Source organism: Salarias fasciatus, chromosome 6, assembly GCF_902148845.1.
Source record: "Salarias fasciatus chromosome 6, fSalaFa1.1, whole genome shotgun sequence".
NCBI lineage: Eukaryota > Metazoa > Chordata > Actinopteri > Blenniiformes > Blenniidae > Salarias > Salarias fasciatus.
The window spans coordinates 13,098,925-13,116,714 of record NC_043750.1 but is presented as its reverse complement, the minus strand read 5'-3'; the positions used below and the strand labels follow the sequence as shown (position 1 = coordinate 13,116,714).

The 17,790-nt window shown below is 45.5% G+C and overlaps 1 protein-coding gene across 14 annotated transcripts in view; it reads right to left on the bottom strand.

Annotated features, from left to right (window-relative positions):
- Window positions 1-2,113: 2,113 nt before the first annotated feature.
- The window catches only part of nfixa (nuclear factor I/Xa), a 107,129-nt gene continuing 91,452 nt past the window's right edge, over window positions 2,114-17,790 (bottom strand). For 7 of the 14 annotated variants that reach the window (XM_030093007.1, XM_030093004.1, XM_030093002.1 and 4 more), the window contains 5 exons: window positions 14,671-14,799; window positions 11,538-11,707; window positions 9,567-9,714; window positions 7,145-7,233; window positions 2,114-2,602 (listed from right to left, as the gene is read on the bottom strand). In XM_030093007.1, coding sequence (XP_029948867.1) covers window positions 2,588-2,602; window positions 7,145-7,233; window positions 9,567-9,714; window positions 11,538-11,707; window positions 14,671-14,799 — 551 coding nt within the window. In that variant the 3' untranslated portion in view covers window positions 2,114-2,587. The remainder of the gene's footprint in view (window positions 2,603-7,144; window positions 7,234-9,566; window positions 9,715-11,537; window positions 11,708-14,670; window positions 14,800-17,790) is intronic. The other 7 variants (XM_030093010.1, XM_030093008.1, XM_030093012.1 and 4 more) reach the window with 4 other exon arrangements.

Below are 17,790 nucleotides of genomic sequence, written 5' to 3'. Positions count from 1 at the left end.
TTTTCTCTTAGCTTTCTTAAAAATCTCTAACAGACAAACACAATGATCTACCCAATGCATTGCACGTGGCTCAATCGACACATATTTTTCAATAATAATACTTTCCATCAAAAAACAAACACTTTTTTTTTTTTCTTCAAACCTACTGTCGATTTTTGACATGTTTATCTAGGTATCATAATGCTGCGCTGCAGATGGCGATGGCATGTGTCGTTTGATTCGTACTGGTAACAGTAAGGTGATGTTACTGAAACAGGGTCGTGGGGGGGGGGGGGGGGGGGGAGTGAGAGTTCAGAAAATAACTAGACTGCCAACAAGCTCATGTAGTAAAAGTTAAAAAGGAGCATATATCATAAATATATATGTATAAGATCTCTCTCTCTGTCTTTACAAAAAAAAAAAAAAAAAAAAAAAAAAAAAAAAAAAAAAGGTTGCAGTCCTCTATAAAGATCTGTCCTAGGCCAATGGTTTCCACATGCACCAATGCTACCATTCCCCGTAGCTTTAGCTTATATGTGGGAAGAGAACCTGAAGTCAAGTTTATTACTAATTGCATGATGGGAATACAGAGGCACTTCCATATATTGTTATAGTCTTGATATATGGTTTTAGTACATAGAGCTAATGTTACTAGAAGGGGCTGAGAACATGGTCTCAGCCCGGTTTACTATCCCTGCAAAACAGAACCAACAGCTAGGCAGTCCAGTTATTTTGTGAGGTCGGCTTTTGTTGAATTGTGTCATGATAAAAAATAATACCAACAGCAATTTTCAGTGTGAGCATTGACGTAGAAAAATATCTCAAATTAAAAAGACAAGATTTTAACTGAATGAAAAACCATTAACAAAGGCAGATCGGAGAACCAAATGAAAGGCTTCCCTTTAATTTGTTGTTTTCATGTCAGATTGTTGGTGCTTTCAATGTGCATTTTATGTGCGTCTGTTTGTGTGAGTGTGCATGTCTATGTGTGCTCCTCAGGGTTTTTCTGTGACCAGACGAAGGGATGTGGGGTGAAGCAATGCAAAGGATGTAAATGATGAGCTCTTGTTACTGTGCTGTCTATAAGTGAGAGATTTCAGAAACTGTTGCTTTTGTTCTGCTAAAAAAAAAAAAAAAAAAAAAAAAAAAAACCAACAAGCATGATATTTGAATATTTACTGCAAACAAAAAAAAAGTGTTATGGCATGCAAGAAAAAGCCAAAACAATCCTGGTGAGACAAACCCAAAACAAAATCTAGCAAAAAAAAGAAAAAAAAGAAAAAAAAAAGAAAAAGAAGAAGCAAGAAAACACCTATGAACAAAATTAAAGCTAATTATTTGAAGTTGATGCTGCATGTGCATTATTGTAAATGTCAAGCTTGTGAATAACAACATGATATTGTGAGTGACTGCATGACAGAATGTTGTGGATAGCATGGCCAACCTGTACTGTCTACAAGCGTGCATGTGTGTGTGTGTGTGTGTGTGTGTGTGTGTGTGTGTGTGTGTGTGTGCATGGGTGTGTGCGTGCTCTCAGGGTCTGGACCTCAACACTGACACGGCCCCACACCTGCTGCGGCGTCCCGCCTCGACTTGCTCCTCCGATCGCTCACCTGACCATCGATGTGCAAGACTGTTCATCCCTTATTAAAAACTAATAGTGCATAGGTGAGGGGACGAAAGAGCACATGTAGAGTTAGTGTTATGACTGTCGTGTGTTCACTTTCTAGCACTCGCCGTATGGCTATCACTTCTCCCGCAGCAGTACGCCCTGATACTTTGACAGGTAAACAAAGACCAGCCACTTAGTGCATATACGTCACACCATTGGATGGTGTCACTACGATTGGCCAATCGGAAATGAGAGAGGCTCAGGGCTGAGCGACGCAGGCAGCGGAGCGCGGCAACGCGCAGGTGTGCGGCTGTGACTGTGACTGGGGTCGCGACCCTGAGCGGCACCGGGCTCCAGGTGGACCGAGTGGGGGAAGGCGGTGGCGGATGTGGGGCGTGATCATGTACCTGGAGGAGAAATGCGCAGAAGAATTCACAGATACGGAGGCGTGCAATTTGGGTGGCGATCATTTCAACTTGCACATCAGACACTTCACCTTTTACCACTACATGTACTCTTTTCTTTTCTTTTTTTTTGTTGGATCTCCCAGCCAATGCATGGAGTTTCATTGTGGAGACAAGAAAATGGAAAAAAAAAAAAAAGAAAAATTAATCATAAAAAAAAGGAACAACAAATGTGTAATTGGTCATTTGTCACGGTGCCATATTGTGTTTCCTTTCTGACATTTTATGGTGTGTGAGACAGTTCCTCAGCTTCGTCTTCCTCCTTCTTGCATTCTGACTCTGTCCACTCAACCTCATTGAAGCCTCCTGCATAAAAGGGGACGAAGGTTCCTGCTCAAATGGAGTTGGATTGGGAGTCCTCTTGGGGCGGCGAGGGGCTTTTCGGGTTCCATAGTAGTACTTTGAATAGTGTTGGCGAGAGAGAAAGACCTTTTAGTGTCAGCAGTTTGTTCTTTATCAGTGGTGATGTGTTTCTTTTTCCGATTTCCAATTTTCATGACACAATTTTAGCTGTTGATTCAGAGAGGCCTTGTCAGAGGAACCAGGACTGTGAACAAAAAGAAAAACAGAAGAAAGATGTTTTAATCACTGAACCACATTAACACAGGCACATTACAGATTGAAATCAGCATTTAGTATTGATGTGCTGTGAAGAAAATACTGACAAACATAAGAGCTGAAACAATATAGAATGCAAAAGTATGAAGTATGAGTACAAAACAGTATTATAGAAACAAAAACTCACTTCCAATTATGGTGTTGATCGAATGTTTAAGCAGAAGAAGTCATGTTGGCATTTATGTAAACAAAACTAGCTGGAACAAGCACTGAATTCCAGTTTTTAAGTTTCCAATCCTGTGCCATAAGTCCCCAAAATGTAAATCCCTTCAACATCCAGACATCTTCTACCCCGGTTTATTGAACCCAGGGCGGCTGGAGCCGAACCCAACTGACTATGCATGAAGGCAGGATGCATGATGGTGACCACAAACCATCACAGAGCAAACACAGAGACAGACAAACATAAAAACATTCAAACATTCAGGCAATTTATAGTCCACAGTGGATGTATTTAGACTGTAGGAGGAAAACTGGAGACAACCCATGCAGGGAGATCATGCAAACTCCATATAGACAAGCCCCTGACCCCAACCCAGGCTGTAAAATTACTTGAAGCAAGTGCTAACCACTCTAGATCTAATGCAGTCCTCCTTATATTACATATTTCTGCTAAAAAAAAGGCTAAATCAATCACTCTGATAGCAATTTTTACTACTTTTTTTGTTGTACGAACTAAAAAGACACATTGTGTAAACTACACACAAACCTTTCCTTTTGCCACAGGCTGCAGTGAATGGAGATAAAGACAGACTTTACCCACTAGGGGGCAAACTACTACTCCTTTTCCCCCTTCGCTCTCATTATGTGCTGAGCTCAGCTGTCCCATACAGCCCTGATCACAAAGTTACCACCTCAACCTCACCGCTTGCTGCTTTTACCAGGGCTGACTGCAGCGCTTCACTCATTAACAGTTGTTATTGCTGAGCTAGAAAAAGAATTACCACAGCATTTCTGAATGGCTTTCCAGTGAGCAAACACGGGACTACAGCAGCTCTGTCATGTGCTACCGGTGTGGATGTAAGGCGATCCTGCTAGTGTGTGTGTGTGTGTGTGTGTGTGTGTGTGTGTGTGTGTGTGTGTGTGCGCTCTGTGGGGCAGAGGAGCTTGAGGCTACAGTATAAAGCCACTGAGGGAAGCGGCTGCCGGGATCCAGTTTCTGAGCTTGATAAGAGGTCAGAGTGGAGGCTTTGGCGCAGGCCGGAGCTCTTCTGGCTGCCTCTGACATTCCACAGGCCTCGAACCGGGGAGCGCAGCCACTCGCCACACCTTTACCAGCGAGCTCGCTCTTGTCCCCCCCCCCCGCTCAGTGTCAAGCAAACCAGGAGAAACGTTCAGGCCCCTTAAACCTCCGGCTATCCTCCGCCACCTCTGCCTCCCGCTGCTGCTGGGAGATGACTCCTCCTTCTCCTGGCTCCAACTTCCTTTAACCCCTTTCTCTTTTCCTCCCTGGCTCTCAGTGTAGTGCTTGGCAGTGGAAAGTGACCCCCCCCCCCCCCGCTTTACTCGCTAACATCCCCCCCCGCTTCAAGTTCAACTGCCTATGACATCATGTCTGGTTGCTGCGGGCAACCAGACAGCCAGGACGTGACTGTGGAGCGCAGCGAGCTTCAACTAACTCCCTCGCTCTTTCTTCTCTCGCTTTCTCTCGGTCCCTCTGACTTCTCTTTTTTTTTTTTCTTCCTGCAGACTTCCCCGTCTCCCCCTATACGCCCCTTCCTGCACAGCTCGGGCCTCGCCACCAGAGAGCTCCTCAGACCAGCTTTTCTCCGCGTCTTGCTCCGACGGCAGTGGAAAGACTCTCTCTCCCTTCCGTCTTGGCTAGTTGGCGAGCAGGCAGCGAGGCGGGCTGGCAGGGCCGCCGTCTGAACCTCACCATATGCCAGCGAACAGCAGGATAGGCACAGACCTCTGTTACTCGCTCTGGCTGAGGCTGTTGCTGACCTACTAGGCTCAGCTTACTGGGCGCAGTTGGTACTGATGCCCAGGTTCTCGCTGTGCTTGCTGTAAACCCCACGGAAATGTTAAAAAAAAAGAAAAAAAAAAAGAGATTGTTCAATTGCATTCGATAAGCAATAGTAGAGATTATCAGCATTCTGAGCAGCTGTTGTTTTTTTAAGGGGGGAGAATGAGGGGCAAGAGTTTTGGCACGGAGCTGAAGTGTATGTGCATGCGTGCATATGGGCTGACACGCATTTGGATGTCCCTTCGGTGCCAGAGCTACATCTGTAGGAGAGTGGTGCAGGTGGGGAACTTGAAAATACTAAAGGGAGCAGCAGGAGGAGAGAGGGAGAGAGAGAGGGAGAGAGAGGGAGGGTGGGCTGCCGATGCACTGGAGGGAGGGAGCGAGGGGGGGGCAGCCGAGCAGAGCTGTGCTGAGGAGGAATGCAGATTGTTTCCATGTGTAGGGAGGACAGGAGAGCCGAGTTGGCTACAGGCAGGTGCGGTTAGCCCCTAATGAGAAAAGTTGTGTTGGTGATGGAGGAGGCCCAAGACACTGCAGCCCAGTGGCAGAGCGCAGCCAAAGCTGAAACCACAATGTAGTGCACTGCTGGCCTCACACGCTGCACTAATACACACCGTGGGGCCGTGCAGAGATAAATCAACACTGCTGGAGTTGAAAACTAACTGGCACTGCTGACGTTCACTGTGGGGAAATGACTGTGGTGGAGGTACTGTAAACCAATACTGAAACTCAGGCCTTGATTCAGGGGCAACGCCGTTTCGATGCAGCAAAGCAAGTTTGCAAACAACTAACGCATCATATTTGTGTGTGAAACCCACCAAACCCCTCTTTCCTCAAAACTCCTCTCCAATACACAGATAAACCATAACATTATGAGCGCATGCTGGACATTGTGTAGGTTCTCTTTTTGTTGCCTCATAAGCTACAAAGCTGTGAATCACAGCATATTTTGCCACCTGCAATTTCTCTTGCTTGTCTACTGGACCAAGAGGTGCCAGCCCTCACTGCCTCACTGCTCGAGAGATGAAGTTTTGGAGATCCTCTGACCCAGTCACCTACATGTCATAATTCAGTCCTTCTCCCTGGAGGGTTGGCCCAGAGATTAGTGTGGCTTGTAATCAGAAAGTAGCTGGTTTAAATACTGGGAACGACAAGGGATCTTAGTGGGGAAAGTGACCCTTATCGCTACCGCTCTGGAGGCTTAAACAAGGTTAAGCCTTAAACCTCTGAATGCTTCCCAGAAGCCCGGTGCTCCTTTAGGATGGGTCAAATCCTGTGAGCCAATTTTAGTGTACTATTTTGCACATGTTGCAAAAGAAATTCCTATTCTTTCTCAAATCTCTGCACATTAACTTTAAGGACAAAATGTTGACTTGCTGTCTAATTCATCTGACTTACTAAAGGGTGCAATACTAAAGAGATATGAGGGCTAATCAGTTTACTTTATGATGATCAAAAAGTTATGGCTGATCGGTGGATGCTCCAGTAAACGTTTCCTATTTTAGCTCGTGTTCAGCAGCGTCAGATGGAGAAAGGAGCTTTGTTTTTTTTTTGTGGAGCGTTTGATGCATTCTTCTCCGGTAAAGCAGGTGGCAGAACACAGATTATCAGCTCTAATGTATTCACCCCCTACTGTGAAAGATATTTTCCATTTTTTTAATGAAAACCCCACCGTTTCCTAAATCTACTGAGCTTGACAGATCCATCAATACGAGAACTTTGCAGTGAGGCATTACCACGCTCGGGAACAAGCTGAATTTGAGATGGGGAAACTGCAAAAATTCAGATGAAGGAAAAACAAAAAGATGGTTACGTGTCATCTGCTCATCAGGGTTTTTGCTTTTTTGTTTTTTTGTTTTTTTTTGTTTTTTTTTGGCTGGATAAAGATGTTGTCAAGGCAGCGCCATTGTCTGAGTGTTGCTTGTTTCATAGCCTTCACTTTGAATCACATGCTTGTCCACCAAACCCTGAGGATGCCTGGAAAGTGGCATCGGTGTGCAGCGCTGTGCAGAGTAAAGGTGGATACTTACTCCGCAAGGACAGAGAAATTTGTTTGTCTTCTCGAGGTACAAAGGGCAGGAACAGGGTTTGTTTAGGTTAGGACATGTGATACTCCTGTGAAGTCCTCATCTGGCTACTGCTTTTGAGCTTCAACCAAAGCCATGGTGCACCTCTGACCCATCGCACAATGGCTGTCGGACAACACACAAGATAAAAAAAAAAAAGTTCTGCCGAGATGACGTGTGGAGAACACGTTGGGAGAAACTTCCCAAATCAAGGCTGCTGAAAAAGAATGATCTCGGTTTTTTTTTCTCTCTCAGCTCTGTGAGAGAGGGAACAGATTTCTCTGTTCTTGCGGAGTACGTGTGGACCTTAAGGCTCGCGCCGGGTGATGAGGCGAAAGAAAGAAAAATACATAAAACAGAGTAGGAGGCGGTGGAGGAGGTGGAGGAGGGAGAGGTGGACATGTGGATGTTAATTGAATGAGGGAGGTTGGCGGGGTACCTGAGTCTGCTGGGGGATATTCAGAAAGTTGTCCCGTGTTCCGATGCCGACAAACCGGTTGGGAGCTGTGGAGCCTGGCGTGGAGTATGCTACAAACAGAGAGATACAAGTGTGTACATGCTTTTACACACACACATACACACTCAGCTCATCGTAGAGTTTGATGCTCTCGTCATTTCTTTTGTTTTTTTTAAATGATATAAACCTGCAGAGGCTGTGACTAAATATCGCTGTCAGATGAATTACTGGGGAAAGACAGTACGGGTCAGGGATATTTGATCGTCATTTGGGTGATCTGTTCGTGTGTTGGGCTGGTTAAATGTTAGTTTCTTCTATCTAACAATTAATTCTGTGATTAAAAATATGGCATACAGTCTTTAGTGATTAGTGCTAAAACAGAAAAGCTTTTTTTCTCTCCTAAATATATGGCTGTGCTGTTAGTCACAGGCGCTCCTCAGCAGCCCCTAACCTCAGCATTAAGCCGCTGTGATCACAGAAAACCACGGGGGGATTCGCTGTGGCATTCTTAACAGGGTGACCTAGGAACCAGCTACATTCATCACCATCGCTCCGTCTACTTTATTAGGTTAAGCGGAGCATCTTGTCCACATAGTGACACCGAGTAATGATGCCACAGGATCAAATTTAGGGCAGTTGTGCTCACTGGACTCCAACATCCAACAGCTAAGTAGAAACTTCGCTGTGCATGGCTTGAGTGAGTTGAGGGGGATGGGGATGTGTGGGGGTGACAGTGACAGGGCTGGAGACTGATACATGAGTGAGGGTGAGTGTGTACCATGTGTGTCAGTGCATGTGTGTGTGTGTGTGTGTTTGTGTGTATGTGTGTACACATGAGATTCATGACTGTGATCACGATATCTTGAGAATCAAAGACAAAATCATTGGCGGAAGAAAAAAAAAATACAGTGATAACAGTCACTGGGATGAGAGAAAAGACGGAAAAGTAGGATATTTATTTATATAGATGTTCATATAAATAAATAAGAGTGACACATTAATCTGAGAGGGTTGGAAAGGGGGAGGGGGAGAAAAAGCTGAAAGAACAGGAAGAGGAGGGGGGGAAAAAAGTTAAAACAAAAAGGAGGAGAAGGTGCCCCGGCCGCTCCGTCCAGTGCCCCCTCTCGTTGTGCCTCTCCCATGGCCCGACTCCCGCACTGCACCTGTCTGGGTGGAACCGAGCACATCCTCACCGCTCTCTGACGACACGCCTCTCTCCCGCTCCCCCAGTGCAGCGGTAATTAGACAGGTCTGATTAAACTCTACCATTCATGTTCAGAGAAATGGGTTGTTCTTGTTACACTGTGGTTTTCATGTTTTTTGTTGTTCTCAATTTTTAATTGTTGTGAGATTTGTGTGAAAGTGCCGAGGGGATCGGGTGGATAAAGTGGGGCATGATGTTTTCTTTTTCTTTTTTTTTTGGAGTCCACGCCAACTGCCCTAATTTTGTTCCCTTTAAAAGTTAAAAAAAAGAGAGAAATAAAGGAAAAGAAACAAAGAAAGGAGGATAATAGAATATATCAAATAAAGAAAAGAAGAAAGCAAAAAAAAAAAAAAAGAAATGAGAGAAGGGGGGCAAATTGTATTGCTGCTGTCACAGACAGACATGCAAAGTCTGTGTTGATCAAAGGGTTGCAGCTACAGAGGCAACGTGCACACGGCCCTACTCTGCTCCCCCAAACTACAAAACACATCAAAAAGAAGGGAGAGAAACTACACTGCCTCTTGTGGTGCTAGCAGGAACCCCAATGCCAGAGAGAGAAAGGAAGAGGAGAGAGAAACGGAGGAAGACTGAGGCTGAGGCGGTTTGCAAACTTATGAAGAGAGAGAGAGAAAGAAAGAAAGAAAGAAGGCCAAATGTCAGAGCATAAGAGAGAGCAAAAAGTGCAGAGGAGCTTGAAAGAGGATCTCTGGTTTGGCAAAGGCGTGGCTTCTGCCTCAACAGGACTGTTGCTCCCTGGACAGATCGGTACGAGTACAGTAACGTACAGTCCACAAGGTGATGGATGGAATCGGAGTGAAGCTCCTGGGGCTGCTGAGACTGCAACCTTACTAAAAGCTGAGGTCAAACTCGATAAAAGATGACCAGGTAAGCTATGAAAAACTGCAGCGGTAGCCATCGTAGAAGTCTCAGACTTGTGCTTTTCCAGGTGATTCCTCGGAGGAATGCCGTATTGTTGCTTTAATTCACATGAAGACCGAGACCGCTATGATGGCTACATCTATTCTAGTCTACTGAACTTGGTGGAGTACTCGGGCATATCTGGTTGAAATCACTTCCAGGTATGTGCTAACTATCCAACGGGGGCCTAAGATTGGACTGGCCTCTATGGAAAGTCTGCGGGAACACTGGGGCATTAATGGGGTTTTGTGGAGGGGAGTTGGGGGGGGGGGGGTGACTTACACGGAGATGCGGGTGAGCTGAGTCCACCGTCAGTGGGCGTGCTGATGGTTTTAGAGTCGGGCATGGGGAGGGGCACAGGGCGTGCCACCGGGGGTGGCGGGGGCAGCAGGAAGGAGCCCGGCATTTTGCTCTGGCCACCTCCATTTGGCTGCAGATGGACCATACAGACAGGGTGAGCAGGACACACCCCGAGAATATACAGTGCACAGGAAGCCAAGCACACACACATTAACTGTCTCTCTCTCTCTCTCTCACACAAACACACACACACACGGTCTCATTTAAGGGAAGAGACTCAGATACGGACGTATCCCAACAGCACTCACAGAAGGAGTACATGCAGAGAAACTGAAACGCTCACACTCCCACACAGACTCACAATTCAAAATAAAAACCAAACAAAATTTCACAGCCTGGTCCAAAGTAGGGACGTCAACAGGAAGTGGAAAAGTAATGAGCATGTCACACAAGAGGGGAAAAGAAAAACTGAGTTGTCCATGGGGGACAATGGGGGACTGTTAGGGAGGTAGTTACAGTGCAAAATAAAGATTCTTTTTAAAAAAAAAGGAAAAAACAAAATCTGCAATGTGAAAAAGATGATCGTGTGTATGTGTGTGTGTGCATCATGTGCCATGTTTAAATGTATGCCTTGTGTATTTGGTGTGTGGAGTGATGACAACAAAGTGTGATCGGAGGTGAAATAGGGTTCAATAAGTGGATTCAAAGTTGCTCGTAAGGCCAAGTTTGCAGTAGAGGTTTACAGCGCTGCTCATTGTGAGTGTGTGTGCACGTGTGTGCGTGCATGTGTGTGTGTGAAGCAGTTCACAAATGCCCCTGTAAGGCCAGTTGACAGTCAGCTGCACGCCGTGTTTTCATATCTGAAACTGGAGCTGTCAGCACAAGTGAGTGTGGGCATGTTATTGGTGCTCTCAAGGGGGTTTCTCCCTTCACTAATGTTTCCCCAAATTAGGCCCACGCCACTTTAAAAAGGCTCAACTGTGTCCCAGAAACACCCCTCTTTGCCCTCGTTAGCTCCTGCATTGAGTTTCCTATTAATTCACAACTACCAGCAAGCTCCTTTGATTTCATCTCACAACCTCCAGTCGCTAGTCTTTAATTCTTCCTGCACAGGAAGACTGTCACAATGCGCCACTTGCACATAGTGCTTATATAAATACAAACGTCGTGTGTTGGATATATAATGCTTGACTGCTAAGCACGCTTTCTGCAGAGGCTGCATAAATGCAGACTGTGCACTTGCATTTGTCTCCACTGAGGAAGGTTGCCGGTAAAACTGAATGATCATCAGTCAAAATTGCAGCGGGTGAAAGGGGAATTGTTAAACAACTGCTGAACACACCTGTCACCTTAAGTATCTGGCACATACTCTCCCAACAGTACTAATCTTGATCTGTCTACAAACGCCTCTCCAAGGCCTGCCGCCTTGCGCCCCTGTGGTAAATCCACTGCCAGCTGCCAGTTCTGCCCCGACCATATTTACCCTTTGACGTGTCGGCGGAGAACGACTTTCCTTCCTCACATTTTCTACCTCCCGCAATCTGTACACATCTGAAAGACAAGATCTCCAGCTTCCCAACAGTGGGAGAAGGTACTACTTTATATGCTGAACCTGTGATGAGTCAAATGTGGTTTGGCTCTTCTCCCCATAATTTTTTCCAGCTGAGTTTTTTTTTTTTTTTTTTTGAAGCACATCTGGCTGCCTCCTCCCGTTGATGTATTTGCCCTAAAACCTTCCCTGGTAAAGTTGTTCCACTTCATAAAATGTGCAGATTTTGGCTCACTTGACCTTGTTGGTAAGCCATTCTCACTCCTTTGTGCGCTCTCGCTTTTCACTATTTTCTGCACTTGAGCGATCAGTTTTCTTTAATATCAGTTTTACTCCACAAAATACTGCAGCAAAGCATCCTACCATCACCTGTCCTTCCTCCGCAGCTCCCACGGATCATTTACCTGTGCACTGGGCTGTCCTGTGCCGTCGGTGCACACAAACTGCACAAACTCCTTAAGCGGGTCCTGGTGGTGATGGTAGCGTATGGTGGGGTGGGTGAAGTACGGGCTGGACTGCTGGATGATAGAGGAGGAAGGGAAGTGCAGGGCTGAGGCTGAGGCACGGGGACTCCCTGAGAAGAAACGGAGATTGTAAAGAAGAGGAGAGGAGCAGAAATGTGCAGAGAAAAAGTGGAAGAATTACAATCAGCACAGATGGCACAAGCATTCAAAATTCTCCACTTTACAGACATCAGGTACATTAACATGCACGCCTATGACAGATTCTGAAACATGCACATTTTAAGTGTCCAGAAAGTTTGAAAACTATTACTGTATATAAGATAACAGTGACATTTTCCTGTGTTGAACTGACTGAAGCCATTTCTGCTTTCAGATGACTTGCATTATCCCTGGCTACTGGGGAACATCTGGTCCCATTCATCTTATAAATCAGCCCACTAGTTTGTGTGTACCTCTGGTAAAGCCTGGCATCACTACTCATGGAGACACACACACACTTTCACAGCCACATACACGCCAGCGTGTTACAGTATTTTCTGCCTTCTGCTCCTTCTTCATTTCTTTCCCTCTCACCCACACATACACAAACCGCTCGGGTATGACAGAACCACATATGCACACATACACACACACATACACACACGCACACACACATACAAACTGGGTTTTTTTTTTTCCCACTTTTGTTTTATTGCTTGTCAGTGATGTGTAATCAATCAGCTGCATATCCTTGCTGTGTGGTTCTGCCCAGTAGTTTGAAGGTTGAGAGAGAATCTCCCCTCTGCTCCCGACCGACCACAAAACACCTCCCAGAGACATTAGTCAGCCAGCCAGCCCCACACACACACACACACACACACACACACACACACACACACACACACACACACAAGGCTCCAGTGTCTGCCTTGTCTGCTGTGATTCTATGGCTTTGGCAATTTGGCACACCAAACTAAAGAGGCAAGCTGCTAGGTGAAGGGAGTCTGGCGAACAAGCATCTGTGATTATGTCTGTCACCTAGTATCTCTTGTGTATACTGTACTCACAAAGTGGCCAGACCCCTGCCTGCTCAAACTTTCTGTGGTTTTGTGTCTCGTGTCTGTTTAGGCGTGTGCTTGTTTGCAGGTGCGCTTCAGCGTTAGTGTTTTGGCTTATGTGTATTTTTTGTAGTCTGAATGTCGTGTTGTCTTTCGCTGTGTGTGTGTGTGTGTGTCTCTCTCTCTTCTGCGACAATAGCGGACTCTCCAGACTAGTATAATCAGGCAACAGTCAGTCTGGCAGCACTCCATGTCAGTGTGAAGCCAAAAACAGAACGTAAACCATCGAGTCCCTACCCCGCAACAACCGCACTCACTAGCCTTAAACAACAAGAGCTAACAAGCTCCAACTCATCCACGGCGGCTAGCTGCGCCTCCCTCATCTCCGTCTACCCCATCTCTCTTTTCATCCCGCTCTCCTTCCCTCCCTCTCAACATCCTCCAGTCTCTTTATAGAACCAAGGCCTCGGAGGGACATTCCATTTGGATGGCAGCCATTTTAGCTCAGAGAGTCCTCCACAAGAGTGTAAATTTACACATGCACGCATGTGTGTATCCCCGTGTACGTGCACAAATGCACCAAGACAATCTCTGAACACTGTCTCATTACAGCCTCTCTATTACATGAAAATCTCTCAGCCAACAGTCTACATACACCCGTTTTCAGAGCGAGTAAAGTTTGTTGGAGAACAACGAAAGCTGAGCAAGTCCTTCACATCTCGTGCACAAAACGGGAGCAAATTGGAAAAAAAAAAAAAAAATTCTAAATAAAGAAATCTGAATTTTTTGCGAGGGTTTAGGACAGCTTTGTGGAGATGAACAGTACGGCCCGATGGGGGAGGATCCAACCAGGACCATCTTTTCTAAATATACTGTGGGGAGCTCCGCGAGTAAAATTCAATACGTTTCAGCACGGAGGGCAATGAGTCCAGACGACCTTTATGTGGCAGGTCCTGTTTGGCTGTGGACCAGTCCATCCCTTTGAGGGACAAACGGAATGAGAGGGAGAGACAGAGAGAGGAGGACATGTTTATTCCTTTGAAAAGTGAGACAAGTCTACAGGGACTTGTTGGCAAACTTGAGGTCTTTGAGACTTTGGGAATTCTCTGACTGGAGATTGAGAAATCGTGTTTGTGATCCTGTAGGACCAAAAAGCTCTGGTGAGGACGGCCCGTCCTTAATGCCTCTAAGGAAACAAGACCTTGGAAAGACTGGAGGTTACTTGGAACATTTAATCAACTACAGTGGAGACATGTGTAACTGTTTTCTGTGCAAATTCCTACCTCTTCGTTTTAATTGGCAAATCTATACCTACTCTTGAGTAAACACCAAAGCCAAAGGACAAATCATGTGCCTGTATATGTCAACGTTATATCAATTGCTGGCATGTGTTAGCTGTGTATTTGCTGTCTTGTCTTTGCGTAAATAAAATACTTTTTTAACATCTTCACTTCAGACTGTGTCTTATTGCTCCATATGGTACATTCAAGCACCTTCTCAAGGTCACTGTATCGCAGCCTGGTCTGCTCAAATGCAACAAAGTGACTTACGTTCAGTCCAACGTACAAAATACACACTGCTGTAAGATGTGAGGTAAATCAGTCACACAGGCATGGATGCAACACTGGTACCATGCAATGACAATATTAAAAACACAGGCACGAAGATGGTGGTAAAATGGATGATGGAAAGAGGCTGAAAGAGAGAGAGAGGAATTTATGCCAAGCCATGATGATAGCAGTAACACTGAACAGGTGAAACTCTGCAGGCATATTGCTTCTCAGCAGTTGCAACTGTAGGATTGGAAAGTTTTTTTTCTGCTTTATCAGCAGGTATGTTTTTTTTTTTTTTTTAAGATTTATATTTTCAGGCACATGATTGTTAAATTAATTTTTTTGTTTGCTTCCAGAGGAGTTGGGGGTGCGATTGCGACAATGTACAATTTGAGTCCGACACTCCCTTTCCTTCTCTCTCTTTTTCATGTTACTAAAAGGGGGGGGTGTTGGGGGTTGTTGGGTTCATGGCAGGGCTCTCACCTGGTCTCACTCCTGCCAGCACAGGCAGCGGGTGGTGTGTGAACGCCATGCGGGGGGACCTCGTCTGGGAAGTCAGGGCGTTGAAATCAAACTTCCCCGGCTTCTTAAGTGAACCAGGCGAGGACAGTCCTGGCAAAAAAAATAAAAATAAAAATAAAATAAAATAAAAATGGGATTAACAAAAAAAAAAAAAAAAAAAAAAAAAAAAGTGGGGGGGAAGAGGGAGGAAAAGAGAGAGGTGGTTTTAATCAACAAAGTGTTGCTTTATTTGATTGGTTTCACTTAAAAAAAAATCAATTTGATTTCGTATTGAAGGGGACTTAAACAATCGTGATTTTCTGATTGGATTGTTTTTTTTTTTTCTCTGCAGTGATTGATGGCAGTGCATTGTTCCCTGTGCTCATTTGGCAGTTGGCCATCGACTCCTGCGAGGTTTCAATGAGCCAGGCAGAAGACTGTAAACGATGTAATCAGAGAGGATAAAGATTTTCCAAAGACCCAAGAATGTTGACTGCTAATTACAGCGTTTCGCTACTCCCAGGCAGTAATAGTTCATTCAGAAATATACTGATATTCCCAACTCCCAGCTTTACGGTCATATACTTGGTAACCTAAGTGCATGCGTTCAAATAAAAATGGAGGAAAAAAAGCTGAGTCCGAGATGAATCTGGTCTTTGTTTTAGTGCCAGAGAATATCTGAGGCTATATTAATCTCCACTGTGCCACTGTATGTTTTTCCTGTCTCATCTCTTTCTGTTTCTCTCTCTCTTTCAGGTGCCAGCTCTCGGGTTTCTCTGTGTATGAGCCTGGCCACCATACAGCCACAGTCAGCTAGTTGTGGTCTGGCTTCGGCGAAGCTCACAGGCTGGCTGCACGAGAAGACAGCTTCATTCAGAAATAGCACACACTGTACAGTATGGACACGGCAGCTGCTGAGTGTGAAAGACAAGCAGACGGACAGAGAGAGGAGACAGAGGGAGAGAGAGGAAGAGAGAGGCGAGAAGAACGTGGGAGACATGAAAATATGTGAGGGAGCAAGGGAGCAAGAGAGCAAAGCAGAACCTGTGAAAAATGCAGCAGTATCTTTTTTTTTCATTGCATTGCTCTGACAACATGTATGAAATTGGAATGTCATAAGATGTTAAATATGGTTATTATCTCTCGTGCGCACACACTCACACATGTCTAAACACACTTGAAAGACCGCCACATTTAACCGATAAAACAATAGACAATCTTTTTTTTTTCCCCCCTCTTTTAAGTTTCATTCTAATCTTCCTAACAAGTGAGTGGTGTGATGCTGTTCTTCTTTTAAACTTTCTGAGACTGTTGTTTTTTGTAGTCTATTTCTGTGGCCGCTCCGCATCAAACAAGGCATTAAATACGATTCCTCCTCAGTTCTCCAGCTGGAGACGTGTGAAAGTCTATGGGAGTGTGGGGGCGTGCAAAACCTTCCCTCCCTGTGTGAAAGAGTTAAGTCTCAAGCAGGTGGGAGTGAATATGTGTGAACCATTTATGTCTTTAGCAGACATATATCCTAACCACCTCCCCCCAACTGGAGCGGGAGTCTGGGGGCGTATTGTACTGTCAGACAAATTCCAAGCATGAAAGCAACCCCGGTCCCACTTCTGACACCAGCAGTTAGCATTGATTGCTATGCCACTGTCACAGTGGTGGGAGAAAGGTGGAAACGAGAGCAGTCTCCACAGACAGAGATGTAAAAGCACCAGAGGGGAGAGCTGGGAAAGACTGAAAAATCAGAGCCTTGTAGATTTAGACAATGACGGTTTTAGAGGCGCAGACTTGCGTGTTTCTATTTTGGAAGTGAGAAATGAGTCTTTAGTGAAGACATCAAAGAAATGAAACTTTTAGCAGATCAGATGTAGACTGATGTTTGGTTATGTAGAAAGTTCTCGCACTGTTGCTACACTGCTGTACTTCTGAGACTGTGCGATGGTCTGATCTGGTGCATGTGTGAGCGTCTTTGTGCCACAACTGCACTCGCTTCCTCATCTGGCAAGCCTTAGCATTTCACTGGCAACCAATCAAGCGTTCCCATGATGACCCTTCTGTCTCTTTGCACTAACAGGCCTGCCACCAGATGCGCCTCTGAAGAACACACACACACACACGCACGCACGCTCGCATACACACACGCACACACACACACACAGTTGTCAATGAGAGGAGATTGTGGTTTAAACATGGAAAGAGAAGTTAAGGAATTGTCCTCGCTCTCCTCTCTCCAGTGATTTAAACCACATATGTCCAGAACCGAATGTCCAGCCGCGTCCCTCACGGGGCCTGTAGCGTTTAACTGAAAGCACCGCAGGCAAAGCCTCCGCCACCACAAGTCCCCGGTGTCTTAGAAACATTTCACAATCATTTGGAGCTAATATGAAATCATGGTTGTCTCGATTGTCTCCACTAACCTCCCCCCACCCCTGCTCACCCCTGAGGAGCAGATGTCTCCAGCATCCTCATGGATCCCAAGGCTACACACACACGGAAACACCATCTGGGACCACGCTTCAGCTGTACGTGTGTGTGTGTGTGTGTCTGTGTGTGTGTGTGTGCGCGCAGAAATCCATCATGTCGATCTCTGGATGTAACTGTGTCTGTGTGGTTTACATGTACGAAGTGCTTCTTCATGCACGTGCACGTCAGTGCTGGAGAGTGCTCTGCTGGTGATGGTGGATGTGAGGAGAAGTAAATGGCAGTATTGACAGACTGAGAGGAACACCTGTGGGGTTTCTTTCAGAAGTGTGTGTGTGTGTGTGTGTGTGTGTGTGGCTGTTTATACACACATACACACACACAACACCTGAGCAGGAAGTCCCAGAGGAGATCTGCTGGTGGCAGGTGGGATTCTTTGGAGGATCTGATGCACACCATCCCAGAATCACACAATCTTGACTCCCTGCGTCCTTGCTCTCCCATACCTATCAATCTCTTGGCTTATCTTGACTGTGAAAAATGCTTCGTGCGAGCCACGGTTTCAAATTATTTCCTAACCCGCACACAGCAACGGGGCTGATAATTACAAAAGCTTTTGGCTTTCCAATTTTTTAGCATGCATTTTGTAAATTAATTGGGTAAGGGGTCCAGATTTGCATGCTA